General features: G+C 30.0%; 1 protein-coding gene across 11 annotated transcripts in view; it reads right to left on the bottom strand.

Annotated features, from left to right (window-relative positions):
- LOC143236622 (multidrug resistance-associated protein 1-like) overlaps positions 1-13,898 on the bottom strand; it is an 88,806-nt gene that overhangs the window by 56,104 nt on the left and 18,804 nt on the right. For all 11 annotated transcript variants that reach the window (XM_076474948.1, XM_076474950.1, XM_076474954.1 and 8 more), the window contains 5 exons: positions 12,207-12,377; positions 8,891-9,065; positions 4,988-5,242; positions 1,514-1,579; positions 1,225-1,362 (listed from right to left, as the gene is read on the bottom strand). In XM_076474948.1, coding sequence (XP_076331063.1) covers positions 1,225-1,362; positions 1,514-1,579; positions 4,988-5,242; positions 8,891-9,065; positions 12,207-12,377 — 805 coding nt within the window. The remainder of the gene's footprint in view (positions 1-1,224; positions 1,363-1,513; positions 1,580-4,987; positions 5,243-8,890; positions 9,066-12,206; positions 12,378-13,898) is intronic.

The raw sequence follows: 13,898 nt of genomic DNA, 5'->3' as shown, positions 1-13,898 counted from the left end.
ACAGTATGTAAGTTTGCAGAAAAGCTAGGCACAAACAAATCAAGCATTGCCAACCACCTTAGTGCAATTAAAAAGATGAAAAACTTGGATAAGTGGGTTCTGCATGAGCTGACTGAAGATCAAGAAAATGGGCATTATGAGACCTGTCAATAATAACACTCCAAAAATTGAACGAACAGAGTATTAAGGTTCTCCTTCAACCACCTTATTCCCCAGACCTTTCCCCTAAAGATTTTCATTTTTTTTAAGCATTTTGACAACTTTTTGAACAATGAATGCTTTCAAAACCAGGCAACGGCAGAAGAAGCTTTCAGGAAATTCACTAACCATAGAAACTCTAATTTCTACAACAGGGGCATAAACAGCATTGTTACACGTTGGCAAAAGTGTGTTGAAGAAAATAGTGCTTACTTTGATTACAGTATGTTTTACAACACTGCCTTATACTTTTCAAAACTTCACAGTTGAAAAACATTTATTTCTGGACAACCTAATATTATATTTTTGATGCAAGTATAAATATTTTACAAGAAATACACCTCGATAATAAAATCTATGTTGGACAAGCTGCTAAGTTCGAACAAAAGACCAGCTGTCTTTGTTAACCATCCTTTTAAATCAGTGCTGAAACTAATATGAATATTTAACTGTGCAATGTAAAAACTACTGGATAAGAGTTGAAAAATGACTAATTTACACTAATGAATATGTCATATATTTAAAGTTCAAAAGACATTTACTACAAGTGCATAAATTACTCTACTTTATAAACACTGGAATAATTCAGTACAAAAATGATATCACATTTGATAGTACAAAATTATGTTATTATTGTATGCTCATGAATAACAATAGTTTGTACTAGTTGTTTATAATGTTCCTCTGAGTCAATTATTGTGTCTACCCTTTAATTTCAAGTCAAACAATTAATTATTTATGGTGGTATTTTCCTACAGTTAAAGTAATACATGTGCATTTCTACTGAATCAATTAATTTATTTACAATCATGTTTTTAACTAATTTTCATTAAGCAATGTGTTTGAGGCAGTATAATTTAAATTTTTTCAAAGAACCTCAATTTTCAAATTAACTTACCAAGAGTGTTTAAAACCTGAAGAGTTTTTGGTGTTTAGCACAAAAACTCAAACTTAATTACACTAATATACAAATGTTCTTAGAGAGCATATACCTTACTGAATTAAAGAGTGTGAAAAAATAGTTACCAAAAAAGGTGAACTGCTCCAGAGAAAACTTGTTATAGCATTGAGATACTGAAATCTCTTCAAATACTTAAGTTCCTTGCTTCTTATATCCATGATTTGCTTCATAAATGGAGGCTCCCAAGCATACAACTTCAGTACCTGAAGGTCGAAGACAGGAATAATAATGTATGTGATTTAAACCTGCACAGTTAATCCACTAAAAACTGTTAAGGTCTTTAACAACATCTGTTACATTCTTATACCACTCAAAACTGTTTGCTACACATATAAATATTTGAGATTAACTTACCTTTATTCCTGATAAAATTTCATTCATAATTTTCAATCGAACATCTTTCTCTTTCATCTGCTTTGCCTTTAAAAAAAAGGTTGTTTTAAGCTCTTTCATTTTCTATTTTGTTAACCATTGCTAATAAAATCTATAATGTACTTCAAGAAAAAACAAAGAAATGTTTTATATATCTTGAAATTTGCCTATTACCAAATACTGATTGATATTTCTCAAGAAAACTAAACTTTTGTTCACATAACCATCTCCTGTAAAATAAAATCGCTTACAATTAGTCTAATATTCTGAAATTTCTTTGAATTCACATATTTACTTCTCTATCAGAGAAGAAAATAGTTCAGATAAATGGTAATTACTCAAAGGAATCAATGAATTAATACTGTTCATGCAGACAACTAATTTCAACTGATCAAAAACAAACACAAATTCCAATATGAAGTAACACAATATTATGCAGCTTTGTAGGTTTAATGCATGTTTTTGTTGGAATGTAATGTTTTATGTAGCTCCAGAAGTGACTGAGTTAAAGTTTATGTACTTGCAGTATTTTCTATGGCTATTCATTCTTTTTCAGCATGAAAGGCATTGTGTTAAATGCATTTAAAGTTCTCATATGAAATTAAATTTTTTTCCAGATTTCAGTGTTCTGTGGTTTATAAAGAATTGTATTATACTTTAATTTACAATGGTTGAATTATAAAGAATTTACACAGAGTTGAACATATTACATTAATATTTGGAATATGCAAGTTTGTAAATCAAGTGAAAATATCAACTGGTATAAAGTTGCATGGAACATCATGTACCACAGTTATATGCTTACACTGCTCAACATTTTATACGTAGTGTAATATCATTGAAAATTTATTACTTTTCAGGAAGAGTATATAAAAGCCTTTTTTCTATGTAAAAATATTCATATGCTCGTACCATAAAGATGAATTCAGCTTTGGGAATTAGAATTTCTAAGATGAGGGTATTAATTATACTTAATGGCATTATAAAACAAAAAAATATGGATCAATATGAAACACCAAGATCATATAGAAAAAGGTCCTGCAACAATTTGTATCTGAGCTGTAGTAAGTACAATGTGGAAATGTATGCACAAAAGGTCAGTATAAAAAGGCATCCATGAATTACAGGCAATTGTTGAATACAAAAGAATTTTCAGTTTAAGAGTTATTACTTAGTTCACTAAATCATTATTTGGTTTTAATAATAACAGTGTTAAAAGTTAATTATTTTTAAACGCAACAGTTATGACAAATTTTGCTACATAGATGTTGTATAGAAGTTATACATTCTGTATGCAGTTTAGTTATTGTACTAGACTTTTGTAATACTGTTGATGTCATCTTACTTGAGGTTCTTTTTTTTTTCACTGTGTATAATATTGTTGTTACTAGAGGGCTAGATGTTTGTAGAGTTTAGTCTCATGCATGATAAATATTTGTAGGTAGAGAGAGCAAGTGAAGTAAGTTAGTGAAAACAAAAGGGCAGTTAGACTGCATGATTGTTAGTTTAGTTATAATGGGTGATTTATAAAGTGAAAGTTACAAAGTTCTATTGTAATAACAGAGATAAAGAACAATTTGTCTTGTTATAAATTAAATGAACCCACCTATATAGACTATGACAGAAAAGAGGTAATTATTTAGAACTCTGCATACAACTGTGATAACCAATAATGCAACACAGTTTTGTACTTAAGTTAGACTTGTTTTGAATATATTATTTTAAAACAAGTAGGTTGTGTGTTTTCCATTTCTTGTTAAAATTTACCACCAATAAGTCACAGACACTTGCTGTAAAACATCCAGCCTTATAAAGCAACAGAAGTTACATGCACACCTGCTGCTTACACACCATTGCCAGTAAAGGGACAACAACTGTAAAACACTGTAAGAATAGTACCTAGTTTGGGAAACAGACAGAGCATGGTGACAACTAAATAAGCATATTTATAGCTTGTCAACTGCAACAATTTCCACACCATGTATGAACTTCCAAAAGTGGTAAGTAGCATGTTGCAAAATTTTTTCATCACTGGCTTATGATTTATGGTCATCACTGGATACTAAATCTAGAGAACATTAGTGATCAGACAAGTGAACACAGAGATAAAGGCTGACAAATTCTGCTTCTTATTAGACCCTTTCTACCACAAAGAAATACCAGCTTCACCAAACAAGGCTTCCAGTCATATCTCCTATTCAATTATCCCATATCTCAAGCAGATGGATAACACTATGTAACAAAATTTTTACATTTTCTTATTCATAGGCAGAAAGTGTTATTTCCCAGTTGCTTATGCCTAAAGTAAATGGAAAAGACCTATTTTTCTCTTCAAACTTTGCTTTTGTAACCTGGGAGCATATAACGAAAACATGATGGGAGAGTAAATTTGGGGGCTGATACGTAAAAGTGATTTACATTACAGTCGCAAATCTCAAAAACTACTCACTTCTAAAAATTTTTTGTATAACTTTAGTGTAAATACATGTAAATCTTGATTCATATGTTGTTTTATTCAGACCTTATGTAAATGAAAATGTGCAAATTTGCCCATTTTTACATAGAAAATAGGTTAATTTTATATTTCCTTATTCAGGTCACAAAAGCAAAGTTTGAAGGGAATAATGGCCATTTTCTGTACTTTTACAACATAAGGAATTAAGAAATAACACATGCTATCCAGGAACAAAATTTGTGTTACATAGTGTAATCAAATGGATATTCATACTATTTCACATATAGACATAATAATCAAGATCCCAGATACAGCATGTATGGATTTTTGAGTAATTAGAACTGTTGAAATGAGCAATGAAAACTGTCATAAACATTGTACAATATATTTATTGCTGAAAACTTGTAAGAAGGAATGGTTATCTTCAGTATGCAACATCATAAAGACAGAACCTTGTGCAATGAACACTATGCTGTAAGGATGCTTCCAACATGCACATATATGCAAGAGTAAGGTTTAAATGCTTTTCAAACATCCCCATACATAAATCTCAACATTTTACAAAAGTGTGACTAGACACAGCAATATGGACTAATGATGTGGTGTGGCTCCAAAATCATTTTAATATAATGTACTCAATACTTCCCCTCTATGATAAGAAGATAAATATTGCAGATGATTAACAGTGATTATGATGGGAAAAACTAACTACAGTATAAATAATTCCTTACATTATATATTGAAACTAAAATGAAACTAGCATAACTATTGCAAATTAATTACAAGCTTTGATTTTCAATTATTAAATACAATGAATAAAAATTCGATATATCAGATTAAACAAATTACAAATTTTAATAACAGAATATCTTAATGATCATATGTTTGGTAATCAGACAAGTCAGTTGTGCATAAAGTATTAAGTTTTAAGTATTGTTTATCTAAAGAACTGTTATTTCATTTTAAAGCAAACAGGAACAGAAATTAAAAATTCAACATACCTGATATACATTCAAATTGTGCAAGACAGCCCAAGTCAGCAACAATATTGCAAGCATTACCCCAACACCCATCAATGCTGCAAATCCTAGGTATTGCCACAGTAAGATGATAGCCAGAATAATTCTGACAGGACATGAAACAAGTAAAGTAATAAATGCAGCTAAAAGAAAAACCTTTTCTGCATCCACTGCCATTAAATTCACCAACTCACCAACTGAATACTGACACCTTGCAGCACTTGAGAGAACAAGGGACTGAAAAATAACAATAACCAGAATTTTAACAGAATCTCTTTGTAATAAATAATCAAACTGAAACCTTGTTTAAAGTTTTTACTGTGAAAAGTTATCAATGAAATGTGAATATTTTACAGCATCAGTGGTGAAAAAGGAGTTGCAAAGGGGGGTTGTTCAGCTAATACATGCAGATAATACAATTTACAGTTGCTACATTAGTCAAATATATAAAGGGGGGTGCTACAGCACCCCAAGTTGCAAAGCTTCTGAGTACCATTTTTCAGAAATGGGTCTCACTAGTATCTAGTTCAACAGGAAGTACAAAACCAGAAACCAATAATAAAATATTAAAATCAGTGAAGTCCTTCTATATAATCAGTAAAATAACAGAACAAAAAAAGATAAAATATTCTATTACTCAACATAATTAACTTCATCTGCATTTAATATAAATAGGTTTTTAGAAAATAAAATTCTAATGTGTAGTGTTATGGTAATTCTAAGCCAGTGGTTGCTATTACAGGGAATAGTTAATTTGAGCATTGGTTGTATGTGATAAACAAATTACCTAGTAGGCACAAGCATATAGGAGTTTTTTATAACCAAATGAAGTTAGAAACTACTCCACAGTAGGTCAGTAAACCAACTCTCATTATTAAACTGACAGTGTAATCAATAATGATATTTGTTTCAGCTTTATTAAGTTTTAAATGCATTTTACAAGAACAATTTTCTGTGTCTTGTGCTGCATTTAGTACCACTCTCTTCATTATCAGTTGTACTCAACATGAAAGCCATAATTACACACAGTTGTCAGTTATCACAACTCTCACTGTGGCTGGTGGTGCCTTGCAGGAAATACTTCTCTCTTTCAAAATTCCCTGTGATTTTACCTACAAAATTATGAACCAGACTTCTGGTGGTTAGGCCAAATGGATAGTTCTTGTGTTCTCCTAAGGTTTATGGCCTGAGATGTTTCCTCTGTCTTCTTGGTTATTCTAATAACTATCTCATAAGTATTTCTCTAATACAGTAAGGCCTAGCTTATTGCACTGGGCACAATTTTAGCCAACTGCTTGAAAAATAAAAGACAGTTGAGCAGTCTTAATATTTTAGAATGTTCTTTTGACAATAGTGTTTATTCTACCACCTTTACTGGTGAAAAGTATTTTCTATATAGAGTGATGACCCATTAGGCTACTCCTCCTCCAGTTGGTGACATGTTCAATGGGCTTTCTCTCTATGATGATACGATTTTCAGAAACCCATCTTTGTAATGTCTTTACCAGTCCCTCCACCATCTTATTCATGTGAGATTTTAGATCATTCTTGTGCAGAAAGGTGAGCATACATTTCCAAAGTTAACATTATCCTTTGATTAAAATGTATTTCAAATGGATACATCTCTGAGCAATTTTCCATCTTTCCTCCCCATTTCTGCAATATTCCTTTGGGCTTTTCAAGAACAAGCTTTGTTCCAATGCGAATACTCATGGAAATTATTGTACAAAGAGATTATGTTGTTCTTCTGGTGGCAAAGGACCACACTGTAATGATGATGATTACATCTTAGGATGGTGCAGTACACATTAACAACAGGGAGCTTTATTCAAGTCTTATGGCATGTACAAAAATCTTCAGGATGTGTTAATAGGTCTCTATCATGAATAGAGGTATCGATCAAAAATATATTTTGTTGAAAACAAGAATCTGACATCATTCTGAATTTTGATAAAAACATCTGTTTGATTTTGTTCGAGTTTGATCATCAATGTTTGGTTCACAAGTGCATTAACTACTTTGAACTGAAACATCATTATTCAAATAATACAAATTACATCCTAAATGTAACTAGATGCTTCCTTCTTATTAAGTTTAGCCATGTTATATTATAGCAGCCAAGTCAAATATGATAACATTTTAATATTTTTTTACCTATTGTTTTGCGTCTTCTTGGACATTGATTTTTTAATAAATTTGTACCATGGGAAGTTGATACATCCAGCTTTACTTTTATAAAACATCTGGCTTTAACTGTCACACTTAAAAAGTTATATAGTGGAGAGGCATACGGAGTTGCCCCCACAATGCCACAGTGGTATGTATGTGAACTAACACTGCAAGAAAACTGCATTTTGATACCCATGGTGGGTAGAGCACAGATAGCTCTTTGTGTAGCTTTGTACTTAATTCCAAAACAAACAAGATGCTTCCTTCTTATTAAGTTTAGCCATGTTATATTATAGCAGCCAAGTCAAATATGATAACATTTTAATATTTTTTTACCTATTGTTTTGCGTCTTCTTGGACATTGATTTTTTAATAAATTTGTACCATGGGAAGTTGATACATCCAGCTTTACTTTTATAAAACATCTGGCTTTAACTGTCACACTTAAAAAGTTATATAGTGGAGAGGCATACGGAGTTGCCCCCACAATGCCACAGTGGTATGTATGTGAACTGACACTGCAAGAAAACTGCATTTTGATACCCATGGTGGGTAGAGCACAGATAGCTCTTTGTGTAGCTTTGTACTTAATTCCAAAACAAACAAGCATAAAGAGTCTCTTTGGTAAATTATGTTGTTACAGAGAGAGTTTTGTTTCCAAAATAAATACATTACATTAACAACTATGGTTCAGAATGGGAACCAGTGTTTATGGCTTCCTTACTATGTGGAATATAATTATGTTTATTGTATGCTATCTGGTTTATTTATTGTTCCATTCATTAATACTATGTATCAGCATACAACTTACTATGTGGAATATAATTATGTTTATTTTATTTTAATTTGTTGTTAATTATTAACCCTGTATTATATAGATTGATTTCAATTGTTAGCTGATAATCTATATTTAGGGCTAACCTAAAATTCCTAAGCTGACTTAGTTATTGCTGAAAATATCATTAACAAGAAGGGTAACCAACTAATGAAATGATGCATTTAATGTTTATAAGGTGACACTAACCCTAATAATATTTAATTATCTATATTGATAGCCATTTTAAATTTTACTTTCATTCTAAAAATATAACTTACTCTGTTTGAAAGTTAATACCATTTATGATACTTTGATGCAAGTTTTTATGTTTTGATATTGCAAATAAAAACTTTTGTGTTGTCTCAATAGGTTTTACTTTTATTCCACATTTCTTAAACTCATTTAATTTTACTTCTCACATGTCCTTATTTGAAACTTTCTTCACTGAACCTAAGCCCCATGAATGAACAACACACTACCTAATGAACTTTAACAGTGTTAAACAGTAACCAACCACAATGTTTATAACTTAGTTTTAATCAGTGATAAATAAAATGGCATGTTTCTCAACATAGAAATGAAACACAAAGAAACATGCAGTTTTAGCCATTTACATATGAAAAAAAACTATTTTTAGACTATAAAAAAGATCCTATACAGAACACTGACAGATTTAGTTTTAATAAACATAAGAACATCTAATTCGATCTGAAATGTACAAATGTAATCAAATATTCTTTATGTTTTAGACATTTAGCTGATTGAAAATTTCCAAAACTAACAAACAATCTATTAATATTAAGCTATGGAGACCTGAACAATAATAATCTAATGTTATTTGAGTGCTTATGAAATTCTTACAAAATCAGATATATTACAATTAATTCATAGGTTCTCACCTTTCTATAAACAGCTGTGATTAATGCTGTCTTAATTTTGATTGCTGTTTCAAACATTAGGAACAAAACATGACAAGTGCAAAAGAACCCACAGAGAGAACAACTGAACAGTAGACATGCATAAAATATTCCTTGCCACAAAGGTTGATCACTGGACACAAAACTAATGATGAAACTAAAGAAAAAAAGAGAAACAGAAAAATTAATCAATATATAAATAGTGCTATATGCATACATTTCCAGGTACTATCTTTCATTAGTGGTTTGAGTATATTTTATTAAAATTATTTTCAGTATGCAAATCATCAAATCATGTGACAAACGCAGTCAATATAAAATTGTAGTAGAACAGAATATATCAGTACTACATTTTGATACTGTGGATCATATGATGCCACTGAAAAATTATCATTTTGGGAAAATCATGACAAAAAATATTCATACAGTCACATCACAAAAATGTGTTCAGATAGGAAACATAAAACTTCAGAGAACAGGATATCCCCTGTATTTTATGGCATTGGAAAACAAAGGAATAAAATCAGTCTAAGGTACCAAGACCACCAAAAATTACATTTGCAATAAGTCATACTCCATCTGTAGTAAATAAAGTGTAGTGTCTTGTTACAAATGAAAACTTAAAGACAAAAATCAATATTAAATTCCATCACATGTCTTAGACAACAGTATCAACATGATCAAGAAGGTTCTTCTTTAGGAAAAGGAACACAATTCAAGTATCAAGTATAAAGAAGTTGCTTCCACAGTATATTTTTTGAATCATCACATATATCAAAAAGCTTGAAAATAAAACAATTATTCATGATATTTCTTATTTAAACACGTTGCTGGATGTAGTATTCCTACAGATTTTTGTGTACATAAATCACTGAAATTGGAACTGAGAAACAGTCAACTTTGCACACTAGATTGATCATGGTAAGCTTGCATGAAGTAGGAATGTGTTTTAAAGATATTACAACAGTGCTTTTTGCAATGGAAACTATGCTGCAAGACTACAGCCTAACATGGTAACATAGGCTGCAACAACATGATTAAGCTTCAAAATTATTTTAATACAACAAACTCAAACTCTATATATCATAAAAATGTTATGTTTTCATAATTACTCAAATAATAAAACTAGAAAGAAATCTAAAGTCTGGGAGCTGAAAGGTTTATCAAACAGTTACTACAAAAAATATTTACTATGTGTACTTTCACATCTTCACAAAATCTTAAAATTTTATGATTTTCATTATTACAAGGAATTTCAAACAAGTACTTATATCTGATACACTGAAAATCTTTCACTGTTGAGTTTGCACTCATACTATCAAAAAAACAAGAAGAAGAAATTTCTTAATGTCATTTATGCATGCTAGAACTTGCATTACTCACCCAATTCTCCACCATCCCACTTTACATGTGGCTTATTGTACAAGTGATAGGTTTTCTCATATAAACTCCACTTTCTTGCTATAATATACATTTTATTGAAATTTGTAGTCATGACGAAAATGAAGTTGTGGGGAGATGAGTGGGATGGCATTAGAGAAATAAGTACCTACATGAAATTCACTTTAATTCTGAAACTTTTAAATTCAAATCACGTAGTCATACCTCTGAAATGCTCATGCTTTATTGAAAAAAAGTGAAAAATTTCTTAATTAGCTTAAATGAGAAACTATTTAATGTTTAATATTTAAAAGTAGTGCAGGTGAAAAATTACACAGACCTGCAAACTCAAAATTCAAAAAAGTTGTTTTGGTTTTCACAACAGATTTTTCAAAATTCAGCTACACTGAAATAATATTCATTTCTTCTGTCACCTAAGATTTTTTGCAAATCAAGAAAACAAAACTGTTACTTAAATCATGTTTACAAGAAATTTACTACAAATATGTTTAAATATGTTTGGGTCATTTACACAATCTCTTGTTGCCATAGTGATGAATAAATAATATTAAAAAAAAAAAATAATATCAACATGCATACACAAACAGGTACTATCCAAAAATGACACATCATGCAGTCTGTTAACTGTTTAGATACTATTGGTCTGTTTCTTATGAGTTCTTGAACAATTAGTGAGACTCTTACATCACAATAGGTCTTCAGAAATCTATAGCCAGTAGTTGTCAACAATTTAAACATAACAAAATGTGGCCCAATTTTAATGAAAATGATTCACATGCGACATTTTGTGAAAAGTCTGTATGACATGGTGAAAAATGGATATCATTTTCAGATTAAATATATTGGAATTACTGTTTAAAATATAAAAATTTCATGACAATCAAACCATCACAGGCCTATGTTCTCAATATTCCTAGCTGAGAGTCCCAATTACTGATAGGCATTTTTAATTTTATTTGTAACTGACAATATGGAATTAGTGGAAAATGCAAGTTCTCAACTGTATTTAGGGGAGAAGCACCATGAACTAGTAGTTTCAATATGGGGAGGTTAGTGTTATTTCACAGATTTATATGAAAGAAATTTGAACATGTTTTTACTATTTGTAAATTTTTCAGTACAGATATTAACAGAAAAGTTTATATTTTATACGTTTTATGTTAGTCAAAGTAGTGTGTGCAGTACAGCTCTCTGAGACACATAGACTCTTCTCTAGATTTCCATAATACAAAGAGATTTCTATATATAAGGCTATATTTTGAAATATAAATGGTTTGTTTGTTCTTGAATTTTGCACAAAGCTACACGAGGGCTATCTGCACTAGCCATCCCTAATTTAGCAGTGTAAGACTAGGGGAAGAGAGCTAGTCACCACCACCCACCACTAACAAATAGTGAGATTGACCATGGCTGATAGGGGGAGCATGTTTGGTTTGGAAATATATATGGCCTGGAACAAATAAATCAGACAGATAAGGAATCAAATATTTTTTTTGCCTTTCCATCTCAAAAACACAAATACAGTTCTTCCTTTATTTTTATTTGTAGCTTTACATTTTGTATATACACTAATACAACATTAATTTTGTTTTGTTTCATTCTTCATTATACTAATGTTTTTTTATTCAATTTAAACTAGACTATTGGGCATTGTAGGTTTCATTTAGTGTTACATCAAAGGTTATCACTATATTTTGATAAATCTTAAAAGTAAATATTTCATTTCTTTCACTAAAAGTACTTCCTGTTCAAATAAAACTATTAGGTTCTAGTTGATGAAAGCAGTGATATTTTTTCAAAACCTCATATAAAGTAAATAGATAGTTTAATTGGAGGAACACAAATTGTGTAAATCTTTGGTAAACTATTGAGGTAAGCCTTACAAATTAAAACTTACTTCAGTAATATTGAAGGGACAATCAGAAAAAAGCTATAAATTACATCCAGAGAGGTTCCAATAACAAAAGGTTTCCAGAATCCTCTGAACAAAGCCCAGACTAAAGAACACTGTTTCTTATTCTTTTCACTTGATTCTTTTTCATGCAATTCCTTCTCTGTATTGTCAGAGCTATAATTAGAAATAATAAGTTATATGCAAGTCCATGCTAAAAACTTTCAGTTATAAGTAAATGTACATTAAATGTTCAACAACTAGGATTAATCTAATGAATTTGAAAAACATTTTCTATTTGTTTTCACAACTTAACAAGTTAATACTTTCAAGTGTGTGTGATGGGAAGAGGAGTGTAATAATATTATAAGGGAATATATATATATATATATATATATATATATATACAGTTTAATATGCAGTTAAAATTGTGTAGTAAAGAAGAATGGTTTAATAATTTCTAATTGATGATTTGAGTATGATTTGAGCATTCCTCCTGTTTAGTGAGAGAGGAAAAGTTAGTTATCCATGTAAAAATATAAATGTAGTCTCAGAAAATGCACATCACTTGAATAAATATAAAAGTTACAAAATAATATTATTTATCTTATTGTTAAGAGCAAGATCATAAGAATCAAGTTTATATTGACCAACCTAGCTGAATTTCAGAAACTGAGTGAAATATGCTAGATACATGGAGTTCATACTTCTCATTCATTTTTTTTCCACAAAGACGTGTTACATTTGTGTTTTGAGTGACAGCTGGAGTCTTATTTTTTCAACCTTTATATTTTTAATTATGCTAACTTTTGATTTCATCGTAAGTACACAAAAGTGACCCACATCTGGCTAAATGCAAGTTCAGAACAAATTTTGTAGGATAGCCCTTAAAAATTACACTTTATAAATAAGTCAAATACAGTTAAATACTATTTATTAACTACATTTTGAAAAATACACAAATACATGCAAGTAATGGTTAGATAATATATAAAATACAAAGTTTAATATTTATAATAAATATAAAATAATGTCAATGAATTTTTGTTGAAATGGCCAAGTAAATATTTATGAAAGAACATGTTATAAGAACACATTACAAAATAATAGGTTTGAATAAAATGAATAAAATTGCTATTATCATTGTAACATAGTTACAAATGTGTTTTGCAAAGAGACAACTTGTTTTTTGATTAATGTTTTTTTTATCTCTTAGTCAGGGGCTTCTTTCATCAGGGTGACCCACAAAAATTGTATCTATTTACTCCCTTTATTCAAGCACTGAGAATAATACAAAACTTAAAAAAGAAATGAATTAATTTTTGCTATTTGTAATGAAAATGCATAGTCAAATAATCTTTCATTTTGTTTTATACATTCAGAAATAAGTATTACATCAGAGAACACATTTTGAGGAATTTCATAGAGAACAACAAAGGGATAAAATTCAATTGATGGAAACATTGAACAGACACTTTTTTTAAATTAATGTATCATCATCCAAAGAAAGTTAATTCCATAAAATTGTTACTTACTGAAAGGATAAAAGATAGGTCACATAATTGTATCTATGTTGGTATATGTTTTTAAAGGTATAACAATCATTTATAACCTAGAATAGTCCCTCTCCTTCTCATTTTTAGTGTTATGTTGAATATTATCCTTCTGTAATTTTACTCCAGTAATTGGGTTTTGATC

The sequence above is a fragment of the Tachypleus tridentatus genome, chromosome 13 (assembly GCF_004210375.1).
Source record: "Tachypleus tridentatus isolate NWPU-2018 chromosome 13, ASM421037v1, whole genome shotgun sequence".
In the NCBI taxonomy this organism is placed as follows: domain Eukaryota; kingdom Metazoa; phylum Arthropoda; class Merostomata; order Xiphosura; family Limulidae; genus Tachypleus; species Tachypleus tridentatus.
The sequence above is the reverse complement of the archived record's forward strand: the minus strand, read 5'-3'. Positions and strand labels throughout refer to the sequence as shown.